The sequence below is a fragment of the Balaenoptera acutorostrata genome, chromosome 19 (assembly GCF_949987535.1).
Source record: "Balaenoptera acutorostrata chromosome 19, mBalAcu1.1, whole genome shotgun sequence".
NCBI classification, from domain to species: Eukaryota; Metazoa; Chordata; class Mammalia; order Artiodactyla; family Balaenopteridae; genus Balaenoptera; species Balaenoptera acutorostrata.
The window spans coordinates 7,044,456-7,067,296 of record NC_080082.1 but is presented as its reverse complement, the minus strand read 5'-3'; the positions used below and the strand labels follow the sequence as shown (position 1 = coordinate 7,067,296).

General features: G+C 48.9%; 1 protein-coding gene across 3 annotated transcripts in view; it reads left to right on the top strand.

Moving 5' to 3' along the window:
- The window catches only part of PLCG2 (phospholipase C gamma 2), a 208,206-nt gene that overhangs the window by 32,584 nt on the left and 152,781 nt on the right, over positions 1-22,841 (top strand). For 2 of the 3 annotated variants that reach the window (XM_057534982.1, XM_057534980.1), the window contains exon 2: positions 16,170-16,407. In XM_057534982.1, the coding sequence (XP_057390965.1) occupies positions 16,215-16,407 (193 nt within the window). In that variant the 5' untranslated portion in view covers positions 16,170-16,214. Of the gene's footprint in view, positions 1-10,401; positions 10,540-16,169; positions 16,408-22,841 lie in introns of those variants that run through there. The other variant, XM_057534981.1, reaches the window with a different exon arrangement.

The following is a 22,841-nucleotide window of genomic DNA, read 5'->3' as shown; positions in this document are numbered from 1 at the left end:
AGCCTCCCGGAGCCGGCCCCTCGCCCCTCCGCCTCCCATCTGCTCCGATGGTACCTCCTCTGAGAGGCCTTTGTGCCGCCAGGTCCAAACACCTCCCTCACTTCCCCCGTAATATTCGCCTGCTCCACCCCATCTGCAATGACCTTGACACTGTGTTTCCTCGTTTATGGTCTGTCTTCCCCAGTAGAATGCAAGAGACACAGGGAGTTTGGGTCCATTCTTATATCCCCGGCTTCTGTTAACAGTGCCTGGCAAGTGGCAAGTGCTTGGTTAATGTCTGCTGAGTGACAGAATGCCTCAGCCAAGGACGCACAACCGTAGGCAAAGAACGTCTCGACCAGCCCTCCTGCCTTCAGCCCGGCTCCCTCATCCCGCCCTCCTCCTGCTCAACTGTGAGTTTAACAAACCAGAAATCATCCAAGTCACTTTTCTGCTCTGAGACCCTCGGTAGCTCCCGTTGTTCCCGGGTAGAGTCCAGATGCCTCAGCAGGACTCAGCCGGCCCTGCCTGAGTGGAGCCCTGCCTGCCTTCCTTCCCCTCCAGGCACATCCAGCCCTCACTCCAGCAGAACTGAGTCACTCCCAGAGCGTGCGTCACTCAGGCGGTTCCCCTGTCTGAGATCCCGCCCTCTCTCCTCTCCTCCCAGTTCAACTTCACGTTCTCGGAACTTGAACTCCCATCCTTTCTCTAGTCTCAGTGAAAGGATCACCACCTTCAGGAAGCCTTCCTGATCCTCTCTTCTCATTTTTTTCCCCCAAACCTGCGTTAATTATCCCTTCTCTCTCAACCTCGGCCTTAACACCTGTACTGTAATCATCTTTTTTTTTTTCTTAATAAAATATGATTTACACTCAGTAAAATTCACCCTTTTGGGTACAGAGTTCTACGAGTTTTGGCAAGTTCATAAAGTCATGTAACTCTACCACGGCCAAATGTAAAACAGTTCCATCTGCCCCCACCCCGCAAAGTCTGTTATGTTCTTTTGTAGTCACCCCCCCCTCCACACCCCCAGTCTCTGGCACCCAGTGATCTATTTTCTGTCCCTGTGGTTTTGCCTCCTCCAGAATGTCCTATCGATGGAATCATAGCTATGTGGTCTTTTGGTGCTGGCATCTTTCACTTAGCATCCTTGGCGTTTCTTCCCTTTTATCCGTGGCTGCTATTTCAGTATATGGATGTTTGTTTATCTCTTCACCAGTTGAAAGGCATTTGTGCTGTTTCCGGTTTTCAGTGATTATAAAGCTGCTGTAAACGTTAGTGTGTAGATCTTTGCATGGACGTATGTTTTTATTTCTCTCAGGTAGACACCTAGATGTGGGATTGTTGCATTGTACGGTAAGCGTATTTAAATTGTTAAGAAACTGCCCAGCTGTTTTCCAAAGAGGCTGCACCATTTTGCATTCCCATCAGTGGCTCCACGTGCACTCCAGCACTGGCTATTGTCAGGTGTTTTTATTTTTTAAATTATATTTATTTTTATTTATTGTTTTGGCCGTGCTGCGAGGCTTGTGGGATCTTAATTCCCCAACCAGGTATCGAACCCGGGCCCTAGCAGTGAGTGTGCCGAGTCCTAACCACTGGACCTCCAGGGAATTCCCCGTCAGGTGTTTTTAGTTTAGCCATTTTAACAGGTGAGTAACCATTTTTTTTTACCTGCTAATCTTTCCCACTAGCTGCGACCTCTTAATAGAGAATGAATCTCTCCTTTTCTTATCCTCAGAACCTAGAGTAGTGACTGGCACATAGCATTCAACAGGTATTTAGGTAAGCTGAATGACTGAATGAGTGACCTGTCAAATTGGTGTTTAAGGAGAATTCGTCATGGATTCCATGGGGGGAGTATTAGTCAATGCCCCCTCTCCCAAAGGAACTCATTAATGAGGTCATCTTTCTGGAATCTGCCAGGCATAACCTCCTTATCTTTACACCTAATACCTTCCTATATCTGCCCAAAGTGCCCAGACTGCTTTCCACCTCTGAAAAGGCCCATGATGTGTTTCTTCCTTGTTTCATCAGAAGGCACTGTTGCCCATACTAGAGGGTACAAAAGAATCATAGGGTGGAGTGGTGGGGTGGTTAAAATGCAGATCCCCAGGTCCCATCCTCAAGGTTCTGATTCTGTAGGCCCAGCATCTCTGAGTGTGTCTTAGACCTCCCTGAGAACCCCCAGGAGAAGCAAGAGTCCTTTGTGGGAGTCGACATAACCCCAGATCTTGAAGAAGTCACTCGACTTCAGAGTCCAGCTCTGCCACCAAGTGCTGGGTCACCTCTGTGAATCATTTAACACCTCTGAGCCTCCGTTTCCTCATCGGTAAAAGAGACATGAGAATAATTGAGCTTCCTAACTTTGTTGTGAGGGGTTAATGCATTTACTGCATGAAGGGTCCTAGCGGGGGCCACTCTTCATCGCGGTGCGCGGGCCTCTCACTGTCGCGGCCTCTCCTGTTGCGGAGCACAGGCTCCAGACGCGCAGGCTCAGTAGTTGTGGCTCATGGGCCTAGCCGCTCTGTGGCATGTGGGATCTTCCCGGACCGGGGCACGAACCCGTGTCCCTTGCATTGGCAGGTGGATTCCTAACCACTGCACCACGAGGGAAGCCCCAGGCAAAGATTTTAAATGCTTCCTCTTCCCTTTAGCTAATGCCCTTGTATTTTAATGTTTTTATTGTTGCATGACATAATGCAGAAAAGTGACCTGTGACAACCTTGATTTTGAAACACATTTGGCTTTCTCGTATAGCTAAGACATGCTCAGTAAAGCATATGTAGAAAACACTGAAGGCAGAAACATAAATCAGAGACAACCTGTTAACACATTGAACAGCCTTTTAAAAATACTAATTTTTTTATTGAGGTATAACATAAAGTCGCACAAGTTGTAAGCATAAGGCTCAATACATTTTCATTGGGTGACCACCTCATGTTAATCACCAGATCAAAATTGAGACCATCACAGGTCCCCAAGAGCCTGTCTTCTGCCCCTCCCCAGTCAGAGAGAACCATTATCCAAGGGCATTGATCAGCTTTGCTCAATCAGCCTTGTTTATTTCATTTTTTAAAAACAATTTATTTACTTTTTGGCTGCATTGAGTCTTTGTTGCTGCGTGCGGGCTTTCTCTAGTTGCGGCGAGCGGGGGCTACTCTTCATTGCGGTGCGCGGGCTTCTCACTGCAGTGGCTTCTCTTGTTGTGGAGCACGGGCCCTAGAGCACGAGAGCTTCAGCAGTTGCAACGTGTGGGCTCAGTAGTTGTGGCTCATGGGCTTCAGGGCGTGCAGGCTCAGTAGTTGTGGCGTGCAGGCTCTAGAGTGCAGCCTCGGCAGCTGTGGCGCACGGGCTTACTTGCTGCGCAGCGTGTGGGATCTTCCCGGGCCAAGGATAGAACCCGTGTCCCCTGCATTGGCAGGCGGATTCTTAACCACTGCGCCACCAGGGAAGTCCTTCATTTATGTTTTTTAAAAATTTATTTTATTCAAGTATAGTTGATTTACAGTGTTGTGGTAATTTCTACTGTACAGCAAAGTGAATCAGTTATACATATACGTATATATATACATTCTTTTTCATCTTCTTTTCCATTATGGTCTATCACAGGATATTGAATATAGTTCCCTGTGCTATACAGTAGGACCTTGTTGTTTATCCATTCTATATATAATAGTTTGCGTCTGCTAATCCCAAACTCCCAATCCAACCCTCCCCCACTCCTCCTCCTCCTTGGCAACCACAAGTCTGCTCTCTATGTCTGTGAGTCTGTTTCATAGATAAGTTTGTGTCATATTTTTTTTTTTTGCCACACCCCACAGCATATGGGATCTTAGTCTCCCAACCAGGGATCAAACCCGAGCCCCCTGCGTTGGAAACGCAGAGTCTTAACCACTGGACCAATAGGGAAGTCCCATATTTGTGTCATATTTTAGATTCTACATATAAGTGATATCATACAGTATTTGTCTTTCTCTTTCTGACTTAACTTCACTTAGTATGATAATCTCTAGGTCCATCCATGTGCTGCAAATGGCATTATTTCCTTCTTTTTTTATGGCTGGATAGTATTCCATTGTATACGTGTACCACATCTTCTTTATCCATTCATCTGTCGATGGACATTTAGGTTTTTTCCATGTCTTGGCTATTGTGAATAGTGCTGCTGTGAACATAGGGGTGCATGTATCTTTTTGAATTATAGTTTTGCCCAGATATATGCCCAGGAGTGGGATTGCTGGATCATATGGCATCTCTATTTTAGTTTTTTGAGGAACCTCCATACTGTTTTACATAGTGGCTGCACCAACTTACATTCCCACCAACAATGTAGGAGGGTTCCCTTTTCTCCACACTCTTTCCAGCATTTGTTATTTGTAGACTTTTTGATGATGGCCATTCTGACAGCTGTGAGGTGGTACATAATTATAGTTTTGATTTGCATTTCTCTAATAATTAGTGATGTTGAGCGTCTTTTCATGTGCCTGTTGGCCATCTGTATGTCTTCTTTGGAGAAATGTCTATTTAGGTCATCTACCCGTTTTTTGAGAAGCCCAAATTAAAACCACGGGACCAGAGGCTTTCCCAAGCAGCGCTCAATTTGAATAGCAGACTCCTACAACTCAATAGCAACAAACAAACAAACAAACACCCCAAATAACCTGCCTTAAAAATGGGCAAAGGACCTGAAGATGTTTCTTTAAAGAAGACATACAAATGGCCTAGAGGTATATGAAAAGGTGCTCAGCATCGGTAATCATCAGGGAAATGCAAATGATAAACCACAGTGAGGTATCACCTTATACCTGTTATGATGGGCTATCACCAAAAAAACAAAAGGAAACAAGAGTTGGAGAGGAAGTGGAGAAATTGGAACTCTTGTGCACTATTGGTGGGAATGTAAAATGGTGCAGCTGCTATGAAAAACACTGGAGCTTCCCCAAAATTTTAAAATAGAACGACCATATGATCCAGCCATCCCACTTCTGGGTGTATATCCCAAAGAATTGAAAGCAGTATCACGAAGAGGTATCTGCACTCCCATGTTCGTTGCAGCATTATTCACAATAGCCAAGATATGGAAACAATCTAAACCTCTATGGATGCATGAATGAATAAAGAAAACGTCGTGTATAAATACAGTGGAATGTTATTCACCCTCTAAAAAGAAGGAAATTCTATTGTTTGCGACAACATGGAGGACATTATGCTAAATGAAATAAGCCAGACACAGAAGGAAAAACACTGCATGATTCCTCTCATATGAGGCATCTAAAATAGTCAAACTTATAGAAGCAGAGCATAGAATGATGGTTGCCAGGGGCTGGGAGGAGGGGGAAATGGGGAGTTGTTCAATGGATCTAAAGTTTCTGTTTTACAAGATGAGTAAGTTCTAGAAATCTGCATTACAGCATGTGCCTAGGGTTAACAATACTGTATTTTACACTTAAAAACTTGTTGAGGGACTTCCCTGGTGGTCTAGTGGTAAAGAATCTGCCTTGCAATACAGGGAACGCGGGTTCGATCCCTGGTCAGGGAACTAAGATCCCACATGCTGTGGGGCAACTAAGCCCGCGTGCCACAACTACTGAGCTTGCATGCCTCAACTAGAGCCCGCGTGCCGCAAACTGCAGAGCCCACGCGCTCTGGAACCCGCGCGCCACAACTAGAGAGAAACCCGCACACCACAACGAAGAGCCTGCGTGCTGCAACTAAGACCCGACGCAGCCTAAAATAAATAAATAAATAATAAATAAATCTTAAAAAAAAAAAAAACTTGTTGAGAGGGCAGGTATCATGTTGTGTTCTTACCACACATACACATGCAAATACAACAACACAAAAAATGACAACAATAACAAAAGGATACAAGAAACTTTTGAAGGTGATGAATGTTTATTGCCCTGATTGCAGTGATGGTTTCTCAGGTGTATGCATATGTCGAAATTCATCAGCTTGTATGCTTTAATTGTGCGCAGTTTAGTACCAATTATACCTCAGGAAAGCTGATAAAAAAAATAGGGGGGTCTGACCGCACCCCCCCCACGCAGAAACTTCTAGATTGAGCCTAACCCTGACCAGGTCTGGAAGCCAGTTCTGGGTGGTACTTCCTCTCACAGAGGCCTGCCAGCCAGCAGCTGGGACTCAGCTTGTCCCCAGGGGACATGCACTTCTCTGAACAATATCAGGAAAGGAAACCAAACTCAAAACCTCTTGGGGTTTTCTGGTTGTTTTTGGCTGTGGGGTGGAGGGAGGAGGTTGGCAAGGCCCTGGGGCAGCGCGGTGGACCTCAGCCTGGCCGCTGCAGTGCGTGATCCGGAGAGGACGGCCAGGTTCAGAAGACCCACTATCTAATAATGATTATTATAATGAGCAGCTGCTACTTTATTGAAGACTGCATTGTGCTAAGCTGTTAGCCATTAATTCTTTTTTCTTTTAATTTTTTTTAAATTTAGTTATTTTTGGTTGTGTTGGGTCTTCGTTGCTGTGCGCGGGCTTTCTCTAGTTGCGGCGAGCGGGGGCTACTCTTCGTTGCGGTGCATGGGCTTCTCACTGCAGTGGCTTCTCTTGTTGCGGAGCACGGGCTCTAGGCGCGTGGGCTTCAGTTGTTGTGGCACATGGGCTCTGTAGTTGTGGCTCGCGGGCTCTAGAGCGCAGGCTCAGTAGTTGTGGCACACGGGCTTAGTTGCTCTGAAGCATGTGGGATCTTCCCAGACCAGGGATCAAACCCGTGTCCCATGCACTGGCAGACGGATTCTTTTTTTTTTTTTTTTTAATTTTTATTTTTTTATTTTTTATTTTGTTAATGCTATTCTTGTCTGCTTACATTCTTTTTATTTATGTATGTATGTATGTATGGCTTTGTTGGATCTTCGTTTCTGTGCGAGGGCTTTCTCTAGTTGTGGCAAGCGGGGGCCACTCTTCATCGCGGTGCGCGGGCCACTCTTCATCGTGGTGCGCGGGCCTCTCACTATCGCGGCCTCTCATTGCCGAGCACAGGCTCCAGACGCGCAGGCTCAGTAATTGTGGCTCACGGGCCGAGTTGCTCCGCGGCATGTGGGATCTTCCCAGACCAGGGCTCAAACCCGCGTCCCCTGCATTGGCAGGCAGATTCTCAACCACTGCGCCACCAGGGAAGCCCCAGGCGGATTCTTAACCACTGTACCACCAGGGAAGTCCCAGCCATTAATTCTTTAAACAGCCTTCTAAGGTAGGTGGTTTTTTTTTGAACAGCTTTGACATAGAGTTCACATCCCATACAATTCACCTATCTAAAGTGTACAGTTCAGGGACTTCCCTGGTGGTGCAGTGGTTAAGATTCCTTGCTCCCAAGGCAGGGGGCATGGGTTCGATCCCTGGTCGGGGAAGATCCCGCATGCCGCGTAGCGTGGCCAAAAAAACACAAAAATTTAAAGTGTACAGTTCAATGGCTTTTCATGTATTCACAGAGCTGTGCAACCATCATCATAATCAATTTTAGAACATTTTCATCACTCCACAGAGAAACCTTGTACCTCCTAGTCATCACCTTCCAAGACCCCCATGTCTCCCAGTCCCAGACAACCACTACTCTACTTTCCGTCTCTGTAGATTGCCTATTCTTTATATCCCAAAGGTAGGTCAAATGATGGGGAAATTGGAGGTTCAGAGAGGGTAACTGACCAGCTTAAGGTCACACAGCTAAGGAAGTGGCCATTTGGGACTTGAAACCAGATCTCCCTGTCTTCCAAATCCATACCTTCCCATTGCACCACGGGGCTTTTTCTTCTTCCTCCCAATAACAATACTGAAGATGGTCAGCCCTGATGGTTGAACTATGATGCCTGTTTTATCCCTCGTCTCATTTAATCCTTATAATCACCCTGGGAGGTAGGACAGTTAATATACCCATTTTGCAGAGAGGGAAACTGAGGCACTGAGGGGGTTGGCTAATGGTCCAATGCACCATGGCTGCTAGCAAATGGAAGAGGGTTATGGGGAAAAACATGTGCATCCCTGAGGACTGGTGAGGGACTCAGAATAGAAAGTCAAGACAATGCTGATTAAAACACAATTTTCTTTCAGGTTATTCCCCCCTCCCCCTTTTCTTTCTTTTTATATGAAAAGGAAAAGAAAGTTCCCTCCACCCTTTGAGGTCACTTCCTGACCCATTTGTGAATCTATGCGGAGTGGTTACACACTCACTTCTTCCTGCCTGAATGCCTCCTATTAATGCTGGGGACGGGCAGTGGGCCTGTGTGCCCATGGGCTCTGGCCCCAGACAGACTTGGGTTCAAATCCAGCTTCCACCACCCACTGACTTAATGCCCTTGAGCCCTAAAATAGCTAACTCATGACAGGGGGCTTTCTGCCATATGTATCTGAATATGTTGGGTTGCTTCTCCCCCTACCCATTATGCCTTGAAGAAGAAGTGTCATGTCGTGTTTCAGCCCTCCCAGAACCAGGGCTTCCGTCTCAGTGACTTTATTTTGAACAATTAAGTTGGAGTTGGAGAAAAAGAGGCCACGATGAGGAGCCCCAGACACTCCCATTCATCGCACTGCATTCCTTTAGCTGTTCACCTGAGAGCGGAAACCAAGGCAAAGAGGAAAAGCAGTTAGAAATACGAAAAAAGCAAACTGCCATCTCCTATGACCACCATCTCAAACACAGCAGACATTTTAACTCCCAAAATGCTGTAGGCTCCCAGTCACAGATTAAATGAGAGTTCTTTGAGCTGAAGCGTGTGCTACATGTTCTTCTTTGCTTGCTTGATCCCCAGGGACCAGGGAAAACTCCAGCCAGAATTAGCATCTGTCTGGACAGAGGTTAGGAGCTAAGGCTTCCCACCGTGGTTTCCAAAGCTGATTGTACTTAGTTTCATTTTATCAGCAAGAGATTTAACACGGTTCCCTATACACATGGATTTTGTAATAATAAATTCTAGGGCTTCCCTGGTGGCGCAGTGGTTAAGAATCCGCCTGCCAATGGAGGGGACACGGGTTCGAGCCCTGGTCCAGGAAGATCCCACGTGCCGCGGAGCAACTAAGCCCATGTGCCACAACTACTGAGCCTGCGCCCGTGAGCCACAACTACTGAGCCCACGTGCCACAACTACTGAAGCCCATGCGCCTAGAGCCCATGCTCCGCAACAAGAGAAGGCACTGCAATGAGAAGCCCGCGTGCCGCAGGGAAGAGTAGACCCCGCTCTCCGCAACTAGAGGAAGGCTGCACGCAGCAACGAAGACCCAATGCAGCCAAAAATAAATAAATAAAAGAAAAGAAAATAAATTCTACACATATATCGTTGTAACAATATATTATGTACATTAGATAACATGTACCTAAATAGAAATGATAAAAGGATTGATGGAAATAAATATAAATTGAAGTTGTTAAAAAAAAAAAAGGCAAAGAAATTTAACCCAGATTCAGCCATCATTCCTGGGGAGTTGGCCCCATGATTACACGTGGTTTCAAAGATTTCTTTAAAAAATGGTGCAGTAAGTGATCTGTGGGGAATAGCAACTAGTACACTCTGGAGCTAGGAGCAATGAAAGAAATGAGTCCAGATTGCCTAAAGTCAGTGATAGAGCCCTGTGGCTTTAGGTATTATATTTTCAGCCAGAACAATATTCATAGATTTAAAAAATGCTGTAACTCAAGCGGCTTACGAGTAGAACTGACGTGTCCTGACAGCTCTGTAGGTGACTGGAAAGCTGGCTACAGTCACGACGGACTGTAGTCAAAGATGCATATGAAAGGTTTGAATAAAAGTGCTTCATGAAACAGGAAAATGGAAAAAAGCAATATTTCTCTTAAAGAATATGTTACATCATACAATACGTGACTTGAGGTAGGCTTGGTGTAGCTAAATAAATCAACTAAATACCGTCACTAGGCATTCGACCATGTCGTCTAGATGCTTATAAGTTTATAAAGTGAGCCATAAAAAAAAATCTTCTCACTGGGAAAATGGGAGATCAATTCCCTAGTATTCTACGTTCCGCACAACAAACTTTTGGGGCCGGCACTATTTTGATCACGTCTGACAGATGAGAAAGCTGAGCTGAGGGTATTTATGTGGCTTGACCCAGGTAGTAAGAGGTGGTCACCAGCGCAGCCTCAGTAACGATTTCAAATTAGGGCCATGAACTGCCAATTCCCGGTGATTATGGGGAGTATATTAAATGCATGTAAAACACGTGTGTGCAGTAGGAGCTCCATAGCTAGTCTATCTGGAAGTTTTCTCTCCACCTTGCAAGTGAGGAGGGGCAGGTCGATCCCCTCCCGCTGCCTCAGTTTCTTTCTCGGCCCGCGGAGGCGGGGTCCCAGGCCTGGTCCGCCCCCAGGGAGGACGCGGCGCCGGGGGTGCTCTGAGCGGCGGGCCGGGGGTGGGGCGGGCCGGGGCGCGGGGGGCGGCCCCGGAGGAGTCACGTGGCGCGCGGCCGCGGCCGAAGCAGAAGTAACGGCGCCCGCGTCGGAGGGCGTGCGCGGCAGGGAGTGCCCACAGCCAGGACGGCGGGCGGCTGCGCGCGGGACCCCAGAGCCGGGACCCGCAGCGGGGGCGCGGCCAGGTGAGCGGCCCGGCCGGGTGGGAGCGCACGCCCGCGGGACCCGCGCTCGGGGAGCGGCGTCCAGGGGGGACCTGCGCCCGGGCGCTGCCGGCGCTGGCAGGGGTGGGGCACGCCGTCGGGGCCCCCGCCCGCTGTGCCCGGGGCCGGGGCGGTGACGGCGGGGGTCCGGGCTCCGTCGCCGGCTACTTCCTCACTCTGGGCCGGCGCCACTTCGTCGGTTGGTGTCCTGGGTCCGTCCGGCTTTGAATGGGAGCCCGGAGGAAGCGGCGCGGCTTGCGGTCTGGGGTTCGCGCGAGCGCTGGTGGTGTAGGCTCCGGTGGCTGGGGGGCGGGCGCGTCTCCTGACCACCTCTGTGCCCAGGGCTTGTTGCTTCCAGGCGCAGCCCTTCGCCCTGAGAAATAGAGCTTTCGGGGGATCCAAGATTCCGTCTCCCCCCGCAATAGTTGTATGCATCATTATGTGCGTCTCTGCGTTTTCCTGGTTATGTTGTGGAATCCCAAAGAGGTCGTTACCCCCATAGCGGAAGAATTCGAGGGAAAGATGTGTCCCGTTTCGACGGGGGGGCGCGGGGCGCTTGGCGCCTGGATTCCAGAGGGGGCCCGGGAGGGGCTCTTTTAGCACCCTGATCTTGAACTAGAGTGAGAAAGTATGGAGGGGGGTGGCAGGCGCATGGGAAACAGGTGGCCTTGTCAGTCAGTGTAATTCGAATTTCGGTTCCAGCTGTGTAACCTCGGGCAAGTTGAAGGATCTCTGAGCCTCAGTTTCTTCCCCTGGGTACTTGGGCCACCCAGGCCTCCATTCCAGGGCTGTGTGGAGAACTGGGGCTTATCTGCCACTTCTTCACCCTATGCTTAAGGGCCCTGCGTTGGGGCTCGGGCCATCATCCTTAGCTACAGTCTTGCAGGGAGTCTTAATTTAGGGGTCCCTGGCCGCCTCAGGCAGTTACCCCTATTACAAAGCTGTGAACGCCCCGTGTGGACCAGCTCAGGACGATTCTTGCTGCAGGTTTCCTTGATGCTGAAATGGCCTAATCATGCTGCAGCCCTCGCCCTCCCTCTACCTGGAGCTTGTGAAACTCCTCTGGAAGAGGCCAAGCCAGGACCCCCATAAAGAGCCCTTTGGCTGAGTGAAGTTGATGGAAAATTCCGGGTGAGGAAATTTTTGAAAGCACGTCTTCATTTAGAAAACACTTAAAAACACAAAGCAGAAAAGCTCATCCATTATGTTAGCACTTAAATCAGTCAAAAGTCAGGTCAGACGCTTTACCTTCTCCCACTCTCCAAAAGTAACCACTCCTCCTGGATTTATAAGCAGACAGCCTTTTAAAAAATGTAATTATATTTATGCTTATTAGTTTGCAACTCTTTTTTCATCCGCCTCACGAATCTTTCCAGATCAAATTGCGTGTAAATCTTCCTCATTCTTTCCAATAGCTACTGAGCATTCTTTAATGTGTGTGTCCCATCATTTAAGGGACCCCCCCATTCGTGAGCAGTTGAATTGTTTTTTCTTTCTATCACAAATGATGCTTCTGTGAATATTTTTGTGCGTGTTTCTGCACAGCACTGGATCAAAGCATACGCATGTTTTACATTTTAGTAGGTGCTCACAGGTTGCCCTGAAAAAAAAAAAAAAAAAAAACAAGTTGAAGTAATGCATGTTCCTACCTGCCACAGCTGACACTGCTTGGTTCCTCCAATGAAAATATGTATCGCTCTGTTGCTGCAGGGTGGGTGTGAGATGCAGCAGTAACATCCCTCGAGCTGTAGGATAGGCTCTTACCTCTCAGGGATGCGACTGTACCAAAGTCTTAACAGAATTGTTTCGTGGGATTTTGTATGAAATTCTGTACTTCTCTAACGTGTGCAGAGAGCGCTGAAGAGAACTCCCCTGTTTCCTGGTTCTGGGTCCTTGTATCCCAGAAGTTTATTTTTTATTTTTTAATGGAGTATAGTTGATTTAAAATGTTGTGTTTCTGCTGTACAGCAAAGTGAATCAGTTACACATATACATATATCCACTGTTTTTTAGATTCTTTTCCCATATAGGTCATTACAGAGTAATGAGGAGAGTTCCCTGTGCTATACAGTAAGTCTTTATTAGTTATTTATTTTATATATAGTGTAGTGTGTATATGTCAATCCCAATCTCCTAATTTATCCCCCCTCCCTTTCCCCCCGGTAACCATGAGTTTGTTTTCTACATCTGTGACTATTTCTGTTTTGTAAATAAGTTCATTTGTACCATTTTTTTTAGATTCCACATATAAGCAGTATCATATGATATTTATCTTTCCCAGAAGTTTATTTCGAATAGAAGGACATAAAAAGTAGAATCTTGTTAAATCTCAGCCACATTTGTATTTACACCGTAAGTCACTTTTATAAAGTTACCCAGGGAGGATGAGAAACAGGAACAAACAAGGGATTTCAAGGCTATTTCTTTCTTTCTTTTTTTTTTTTTTGAAAACAGAAGCCAAATAGAAATTGCCTGTGATGGCTAGTGCCCTCCCCTGGGGTCAGGGCCTTGGAGACCTCCTTGCCTTAGTTGCTGAAGCACTGAACTCTGGAAGCCTGAGTTGGGAGCTGGTGGATTTTGGTGGTTGACTCCAAGGATCTTGTGGCCATGGGGATGTCTTCCCAGTTCTTGGGGAAGGACATGAGAGACTTGATGTTTATGGTTGAACCAATCCACTGGGCTTCTAAGTGGGAAGTAACCAGAATCCTGGGAAGGTTAAGTCCAAGGCCCTCCCAGAGGCCGAAAGAACTGAGGGCCCTCCCAGAGGCCGAAAGAACTGAGGGCCCTGGTGCTTCCCGGTTGGCTGGTTTTCGTGGTGGTGTTGTGAGGGGTTGTGTGTTTCCTATTTGTGCCCTGCTACACGTGGGCCTTGAGCCCTGGGAGTGGGGAACTCAGGAGGTGTATGGCTGGGACCTGGTCCAAATCCTGGTTCTGACACTTTCCAGCTGTGTGACCTTGGACAAGTCCTTTGACCTCTCTGCCAAGTTAGTTACTGTCTGACCAGATTCTGCCGCCAGATTCTGGATTCCAGAAGGCAGGTGCTGAAGGAGCAGGGGCATGGGATTCAGACCGGGGTTCTGATCCTGGTGTCACCATGCGTCTGTGTGACCTTGATCACATGATTTCACCTCCCAGGACTTGAGTTTTCACCTCTGGTGTTTCTCATTGAAATAAATGAGATGAACGAGATATGGCAGGTGCAGGCACCTGGGGAGGGCCAATAAACAGCTAATTTACCAGGATGAGACTGGCCTGAGGCACCCTGTTCATCCCCTGACCTGGATTCGAGGGCGGTGAGGCAGGAGGCTCAGGTCAGGCAGAGTTCTTGGCACACCCTGTAGTCCTGCTGCCGGGCCTTTGCTTAAGCCTGTTCCTCTGACTAGAACACTGTTCCCTCCCGCTTCATCTTTTTTTTTTTTTTTTTTTTAATTTATTTATTTTTGGCTGCATTGGGTCTTCGTTGCGGTGCACGGGCTTCTCATTGCGGTGGCTTCTCGTGTTGTGGAGCATGGGCTCTAGGCGCGTGGGCTTCAGTAGTTGTGGCACGCAGGCTCAGCAGTTGTAGCTCGCGGGCTCTAGAGCATGGGCTCAGCAGTTGTGGCACACAGGCTCAGTTACTCCCCGGCATGTGGGATCTTCCCGGACCAGGGCTCGAACCCGTGTCCCCTGCATTGGCAGGCAGATTCTTAACCACTGCGCCACCAGGGAAGTCCCCCCGCTTCATCTTTTTTAAAGCTTGGATTCAGACGCCGCCTTCCCCCAGAAGCTTCCTGTGAGCACTGTCAGTTCCCAGCCTTACCCCAGACTCAGTTGGGGACCCCCTCTTGCTACTCCCTTTATTACCCCCACCCCCATGTCTCTGCTACTGCAGAATCATTGAGCTGACTGGTCTCTTTCCAAATGGGTGGAGAGCAGGTGTAATTCATGACTTTATCGCTGGGCTGTCAGCATACCTGGGAGGTGCCTTTGGCTGTGGGTGTGAGGTGGAGGGATGAGGGAGCAAAGGACAGGGCCTGGACCGCTCCCTGCACCCCTCATTTGCATACAAGTCCACCCTCCATGTCTGTCATAGAGTTGACCTTTGATTAATGTCTTGACCAGCTAGCTGGCTGATTAATATTATCAGAGGCCCTGCTAGATGCTGGGGGCTGTACATACATTGTGGCGTCTAGTCCTTCCAGAGCCCCTCGAGGGTGGTATTGTTATCCCCATTATACAGCTGGGGAAACTGAGGCCCTGATTTTGAGCAACTTGGCAAAGAGGCTGTGGGGAGGCTGAGCCAGTGTGGAGGCCCAGACAGCCCTGGCTGAACACCGGTTTCTCTACAGAGTAGCAACTGTGGGAGCCTACAGGGATTTGGAGGAGGGGAGGAGGTAAGAACGATACAGGGAACAGTGCATGGTGACAGTAGCCAGGAGCTAAATCTGAGGAGCATTGACTTTGCATCTTTGTTTTACGGGCTGAGATATGTTATCTGGTTCAGTCCTTACAAGAGCCTTTGGAGGTTCTTTAATCTGTCATCTTCCCTTTTACAAGGGTGACAATTCAGCCTGCGGGTGTAAGTGACTTGGGGTAGGGGCTGCAGTCTGCAAGCCTGAAGTTAAGTCCCTTCTGAGTGAGGGGCAGTGAGTCTTTGGACATTTGGGAGGCAGACTGGGGGGAGGGTTTTTGCAGAGCAGGGGCTTAGGGAGCGACGTGATTTCACTCTTGTTCTTAAAGCATCCTTTTGGTTCCTGGTCTGAGAGTTGACTGTAGGGGCTGGAGTGGAAGCAGGGAGACCAGTTAGCAGGCGATCAGAATGACCCAAGTATAAGATCCTTGGAGGGACCAGTGAAGCAGTGAGACTGACTGGATTCTGGGTTTGCCTGTGGATTGGAGGTGGGCGTGAGAGAAACCAGGCAAGGAAGGCTCTGAGATTTGGGGCACAAATACCTCTCTGGGAAACGCCAACTGTGCAGGAGGATGAGGGATCGCCAGGGACACCCCCTGGATGCCGAGCTGCACACCAGGTGCTTCACAGGTGGCTTCCTAACTGTCCCGATGAAACTGGGGCTCACGGAGGTCACGCAGCCTGCCCAGGTCCACACGGTCAGTGGGAACCTACACCAGGATTTGAACGTGAGGCTGCTGGGCCCTGCTGTTTTCTGCCCTTTTTGCCCCAGTTCCATGGACACATTCGGAAGGTTTTTTTTTTTTTTTTTTCCTGTTCCCAACTTCACTCGGGAAGTAAAGGGATGGTTGGAAATCTCTTGGCAAGGTGTCAGGGGTGGGGACAGGAGTCAGTCTGGGCTGCTTTGGCTATTCAAATGTTCCACAGCTTCAGAGTATGTGGAGAAGGAGTGGTGACGGCCAGGCTGGGGTGATTTGGTTATTTAAGGCCGGGATAGTGGTTGGGTCCCTGAGGTCGAGGGCTCCACCCACACCTCACTTCCATTTAAACCTCTGTGTGTCCTACCCGGGCTCTCTGAGCGGCCAAGCGAGTCTCCGCCACTAGAGCCTTCTCCCCCAAACTCATCCTGATGGGCATGAGACAGGATTTTGGCTCTTGAAGTCTAAGCCAAATCCCGCTCAGTTAACTAAAACCAGTTCCCGCCTTTATTCCGCCCTTCCAGCCTCCTCGTTCCCTCGCTACTTGCCTCCCCCCGGAGCGGGCGACCATGAGCACCGCGGTCAACGTGGACGCCCTTCCGGAGTACGAGAAGAGTCAGATCAAGAGGGCCCTGGAGCTGGGCACGGTGATGACGGTGTTCAGCTTCCGTAAGTCCACCCCAGAGCGGAGGACTGTCCAGGTGATCATGGAGACCCAGCAGGTGGCCTGGAGCAAGACGGCCGATAAGATCGAGGGCTTCCGTGAGTACCTTCTCACCTTCCTGCCCAGGCCACTGGTCACGGCAGTTGTTGCTGGTTTGATACCTTCTGAAAGTGAAAGCGGGGCCGCTCTGTCTGGGTCTCTGAATGGGTTTAGAGCAGGTGGGGGAAGTTAGCCAGGAAGCAGCAGGTGAAGGAACAAAAGCCCGCGTGGGCCAACTTGGAAGTGACATCCAGACAGCTCACCTGGGATGGCAGTGCTGGGCTGGGCTCCCTGTCTCACAGCATCGGGGACCATCTGGTTCGAGTTGATGGTCAAGCCGCCTGTCCTTTGTGGGCTAACTGGCCAGAGCTTGTGGAAACTCATAGCTTGGTAGCCAGACGAGCAGAGTGAGAGGCCCGTGCTTTAGCTCCAGGTGGACAGAGCGCATTGCTGAATGTTCTGTAGCTCGCAAGTGAAGTTCTGGTCCAGGTGGAGGTATCTTCTTCTCCCCATCCTCTTTACATTCGGCAGTTGGCTCAGTTCCTCAAGTTTCTAAGACTGTTTTTAACAAACAGAGTTAGGAGACTTAAGCAATTTTCAGTTGCAGAGACTTGCTTTAATTTGACTTTTTTATTGGCTACTTTTTAATTGAGCAATTAAAATGTACACTTGGGGGAAAATGAGACGATTCATAAGTAAATGTCTCTTCCCAGCCCACGTCATGCTCCAGAGGCAAGCTCATGACCAAGTTCTTTGGTCTTCTGGAAGTATTCTATGCTTGTGTGATGTGTGCATTGTGTTTCTTACATGAATGGGTACCTACTACATACACTTCTGCACTTTGATTTCTTTTTTTAATTTAACAGTTATCTTGGAGGTGGTTTATTATCAACATATTGAGCTGCCTTTTTCTTTCATGGCCACATAGCATTCTGGCTACAGTGTAACAGTTTAACCCCTAGAAATGGACACTTTGGGTTTTTCCAGTCTTTTGCTCTTAGCTGCAGTGACTATACTTGGATTCTTCTTTTTTTAAAAATTTTTTTGGTAACAGATTTATGGAGATATAATTCACATACCATATAATTCATCCATTTAAAATGAACAGGTCAGTATATTCAGATATGTGCAACCACTACCACAATTTTCATCACCCCAAAAAGAAACCCTGTACCTTTTAGCCATCCCTCTATTCCTCATCCACTTCTCCTGCCCTAAACAATCATTAATCTCCTTTCTATCTCTATCGATTTCCCTGTTCTGGACACTTCCTCTAAAAGGAACCATATAGTATATGGCCTTTTGTGACTGGCTTCTTTTACTTAACACAATGTTTTCCAGTGTTTTCAAGGTTCATCCACGTTGTAGTGTGTCTCAATACTTCATTCCTTTACGTGGCTGAGTAATATTCCATTGTGTAGATACTCCACAGTTTGTTGATGGACATTTGGGTTGTTTACACTTTTTGGCCATTATGAATGCTGGTTCTGTGAGCATTCATGAATGATTTTTTGTATGGCTGTGTGTTTTCATTTCTCTTGGGTATCTGTCTAGGAGTAGCATTGCTCCTAGGTCAATATGGTAACTTTGTTAATCATTTTAGGAACTGCCAGACTGTTTTCCAAGTTGTTGCACCATTTTACATTCCCACCAACTGCGTGTGAGGGTTATCCTTGCATTATGCTTTCATGCACACATATTGTGTTTACCTGAAGGACAGCTTCCTGTACGTGTTATTTCTGAGTTAAAGGGTACAGGCTATTTTAACTTCTAAAGGACAGTTGGACAACATCCCACAGAGGCCCACGAGGTGTTGAGGGTACCTCCCGTTCCCCACACCCTCATCCACCCTGCCATGGGGTTCTGAACTTGGCCGTTCACAGGTGGTCTCTGATAGCTCGGTGTAGTTCTTCGTTTGATTTCTTTTATCATGAGTGAGATTAAGTAGCTTTCCAAAAGGTTTCTCCTGGCTTTGGAGCCGAGCAGGCCTCCAGTGGCACAGAGCCAGAAGCCCCGCTTTGAAAGTGCCCATGTCTGGAGGCAGCAAACTCTCCTCCCAGTTTTGTTTGCATTGGCCACATTCCGCCTCTCAGGTGGCCCAGAAACCTGTCGCAGCTGGGGCGGGGTTGGGGGGCCTGCCTGGGGACGAAAGGGCACAGATGGTAAATACAGGTGTCCTGCACTGAGAGTGGATGGCTGGTCCCTTCTCTTTTGGGGGCTGAACATCAGAAACACCTGGGGGGGGGCATTTAAAGATACAGCCTACTGGAACTTTCTCCTGAAAGTTCTGATGGGTGTGAGACAGGATTTTGGCTCTTGAAATCCACACCCTATAGTTCTCCCCAGTCATTAACTAAAAGCAGTTCCTCCTCCTCCTTGGAGTGGCTGAGGATGACTGTCATTCACCAGGTTGGTTGGGATTCAGTATTTTAATAGGCTCCCCGGGTGATCCTGGTAGCTAGCCAGGTTTGGTAGGTGCTGCTCTAGAGACTCCCTCCCTCCCTCCCTCCATCCTTCCATCAGTCCATCCACCCTTCCTTCCCTCCATCCTTTCTTCCACCCATCCTTCCTTCCACCCGTCCTTCCTTCCACCTATCCTACCATCTATATTTGAATGCCTGCTGTCCCAGGCACTATTCTAGGTCCTGGAGATACAGCAGGAATTACATTAGACTCCAGTCCTCGTGGAGCCTACATTGTTTGATTAGGTACAAGCAGCGTGGAGCTTGACTTCCAGCACATTTGTTGAGTGACTTTGCCATGTGACTGCAGGGCAAGTTACATCCACTTTCTGAGATCTAATTCTCTTATCTGCAGAATGGGAGTAATATTGGTATCCATGCACACGGTTACAGCTGGGAATGAGTAAATGAGTCGATACATCAGAGGGTCGAACGTGGTGTACAGCACAGTGTAAGCCCTGGACCAGTGGCAACTGCTGCTGTTATTTTTGCCATTGGTTGTTGATGACACGTGGCATCCAGCTTGTCCGGGGCAGCAGAGTCTTGCTTAGGTGTTTGGACTTTTTCTGGAGAGCAGTAGGGATCCACCGAAGGGTTTTCAGAAGAGGGATGATGTGAACATGTTTGCATTTTTGAACGTGCGCTGGCAAGCCTGTGTGATATGGCTGTGTCAGTAGTGTTTGTAAAGCGACAGAATACCCAATTTGGGAGTAAAGAGCTTAGAAAAGGTGCTCCCCTGACCACTTAGAAAGAATAGGCCTTTGGGCCCTAGATGGGGACTCTCAGGACCGCATTTTCAGCCTCCTGACATAGGGGAGTCCTGGGGGGACCCCCACAGCTGTAGTGTTGCTTCAGGGGTTCTAGTTAGCGGGAGCCTCCAGGTTACTGTGGCGTCTGCAAGGGGCAGGCAACCAGGAGGGAGCACGAGCGTGTGGTCCTCGGGTAATTGGCAAGCAGCCTGTGACCTTTGGACAGGTGTCACAACACCCCCTGCAGGCCTGGGTGAAGGTAGACACCCATGGGTCCCACTGTGCAAAGCAGTGAGTGGTTCTCAGCCGGGGCAATCCCATCCTCACCCATTCAGGGGCATTTGGCAATGCCTGGAGATACGTTTAGTTGTGATTATTTGGGGGGGGCTTCTGGCATCTAGTGGATTGAGGCCAGGGGTGCTGCTAAACACCTTACAATGCACAGGACAGTCCCCGCCCCGCCAAAAAAAATTATCCCATGTAAAGTGTCAGTGGTGCCAAGGTTAAGAAGCTCTGGTCTAAAGTCATGCATTTGCTTTGCTTAGAACCGTAAAATGTCACTGGGTATATTCGGGTTTCTCTTTGGACCCCGTCATGACGGAGCTATGTCATGTGTTCAGTCCATATTTGCTGTCATATTGGGTGCTAGATTCTGCTAAGAGAGAGGAGGAATGATGGAGTCCCTGCCCTGGAGGGAACAGGTGCAGCAACTGGGCATTGCAGGATCGTGTGGTCGGTACGCAGTGCGGGTCTGCGCTGGGTACTTGGCGAGGAAGGAAGGCTCTTGTCCCCCTCAGTGGGGATGGGGGGGTGGTAGGGAATGGGGGGAGGCCTCATAGCAGAGGAGCTGCTTGTGTGGAGAGTTAAGGGAGGGGCCTGTCAGGTGGCCAGCAGGACGCCTGCCCTGAAGTGGGGTCAGTAGGTGCCACTGGATGCAAGTGAGTAGATTTGTGGGTCAGTGATTTGGACAGGGCTTAGCTGGACAGTTCTTCTACTCTTTGTGGCCTGGACTGAGGTGGCACTCAACTGGCATGTCACCTGGTCTGGAAGGTTCCAGAGTCTTGACTCCCATGTCTGGTGCTGTGGTGGTGATGGCTGGAAGCCTGGGCTCAGCTGGAAATGTTGGCTGAGCACCTGCTGCGTGGCAGTCCCAGGGTAGCTGGACTTCTTACATGGCGCCTGGTGTCCCCACTGGGTGCGTGTTCCAAGAGTCCCAGGCCAAAGCTGCTGGGCTTCTTATGACTTAGCCCGAGAAGTCTCAGAAAGTCACGTGCTCAGGTCACCAGGGCCAGCTCAGGTTCAAAGCATGGGGAATCTCCTCTTGGGGAGGGTGAGGCTTGCACGTCCAGGGCGGGAAAAAGTTGACGGCAGCCACCTTGGAGCCAAGTGACCATGAGAACAGACAGACTCTGGATCCAGACTTGTAGCTCAACTCCCCGCTTGACCAAATACTAGGTGCCGCGTGATCCAAGGCAGGTTGTTTGACCTCTCTGTGCCTGTTTCCCTGTTGGTCAAGTGAAATGATAATAGTCCCTACCAATAAGATAAGGGTGAGAATCAAATGGATCTTTTCATATGTACTTTTTTATTTTTTAAATTATTTTTTAATAAATGTATTTATTTTTGGCTGCATTGGTTCTTCAGCGCTGCATGCGGACTTTCTCTAGTCGCGGCGAGCAGAGGCTACTCTTCATTGCAGGGTGCGGGCTTCTCATTGTGGTGGCTTCTCTTGTTGGGGAGCACGGGGTCTAGGCATGCGAGCTTCAGTAGTTGTGGCGCGCGGGCTCAGTAGTTGTGGCGCACGGGCTTAGTTGCTCCGCGGCATGTGGGATCATCCCGGACCAGGGATCAAACCCGTGTCGCCTGCATTGTCAGGCGGATTCTTAACCACTGCGCCACCAGGGAAGTCCTTATGTACTTTTTTATATGTACATGTTTTATCTGTATATAAAAGGTACATATTTTAATAGGTGGGAGTCCCAAGCCCTGGCTTCTAATAAAGACGATGGTCTCCAGCCAGACACTCACCTCTTGGCTGTCATTCTCCCGTTTACTTTCCAAGGCTGACGGGCAAGGTGGCGCCCTGGATTCCTTCCTGCACTGGCTCCTGAGAGTCTCTGGATGTCGGGAGGGAGCTCATGCCGGGAAGCGCTGCCTCTCTGGCTTTTCTTTTTTTCCAGGGGCACCAGCTGCACAGACTCCAGCTGGAAAGGAGCCCGCTTGGGGGCCTTTCTGAGTTGAACCTTTGGGGTCCTCTTGCATCTTGTCCACTGGGGAGGGCGGTCTGGAATGCGTCTCGGGAGCCAATGCGGTGCCGGCTGTTTGTGGAGTGTGGATGGGGCCGGCTGTGCAATGAGCCGCCTTTGAGGGCGTGGACCATGTCCATCTCGACTGAATGGGCCCTTTATCCTCAAGTTTTCGCCTCTGCTTACGCGTGTTTTCTCCGTCTGCTTATTTTTGGCAAGTGGTGGCCGCCCGTGAATGGGGGGTTCTCACAAATAGGAGTCGTTCTGTTTCCCTGGTATTAGGTTCTCGGCTTGCCTGTGACCCTGTGACCAGGAAGCAGGAATCATCCCCACTTCATGACGAGGAAACCGAGTCCTGGGGAGACTAGGTGACATGCCCAAGGCTACACAGTCAGGAAGGGGCAGAACTACAGTTTGCATTCGTTCAACCTGCCTTCAGAGTCTCAAGTCTTCTGCTCTGTGTTGCTGTCTCCTCTTACATGATATCAGAGATGTCTGAGTCCTGTATGGGATAGAGAAGCGCCCTGCTGGGGACCTAAGAGTGACAGCTTCGTTCAGATTTCGTTACAACAAGAGCGAAGGCACCAGTTCCTTATTCGCGCAGAGGACACGCTCTGCCTGGTGCTGAGGTGCCAGGGCAAGGAGACTCGAGAGGTGCCTGGTTAGCAGGAAGCCAGACATGCCTGCTGGAGACCCTACAGTGGGGACAAGTGTGGACACAGCCAGGGGCGCTAAAATGGGCTCGTCCTGTATCCTGGCTTCTTCTGAAGTCCAGCCTTGAGCTTCTTACCCATCTTTTTTAGAAAAAAGTATTTTACCAAGTTCTTATTTTAACAAAGTGTTTTTCAAACGATGGAGAAATAGATGTTTTTTTTTTTCCACTGGCATCTTCCGTCTAAGAAGAAATCCATTGTCTGAAAGTGGTTCCCAAGCTCTGTCAGTCAAGTGTCCCATCAGAAATAAGATTCCACCAATGCCCCCAGTGTGTACAAACTTATTTTTCTTTTTAAAGAATTTTTTTTCTTTTTTAATTGAA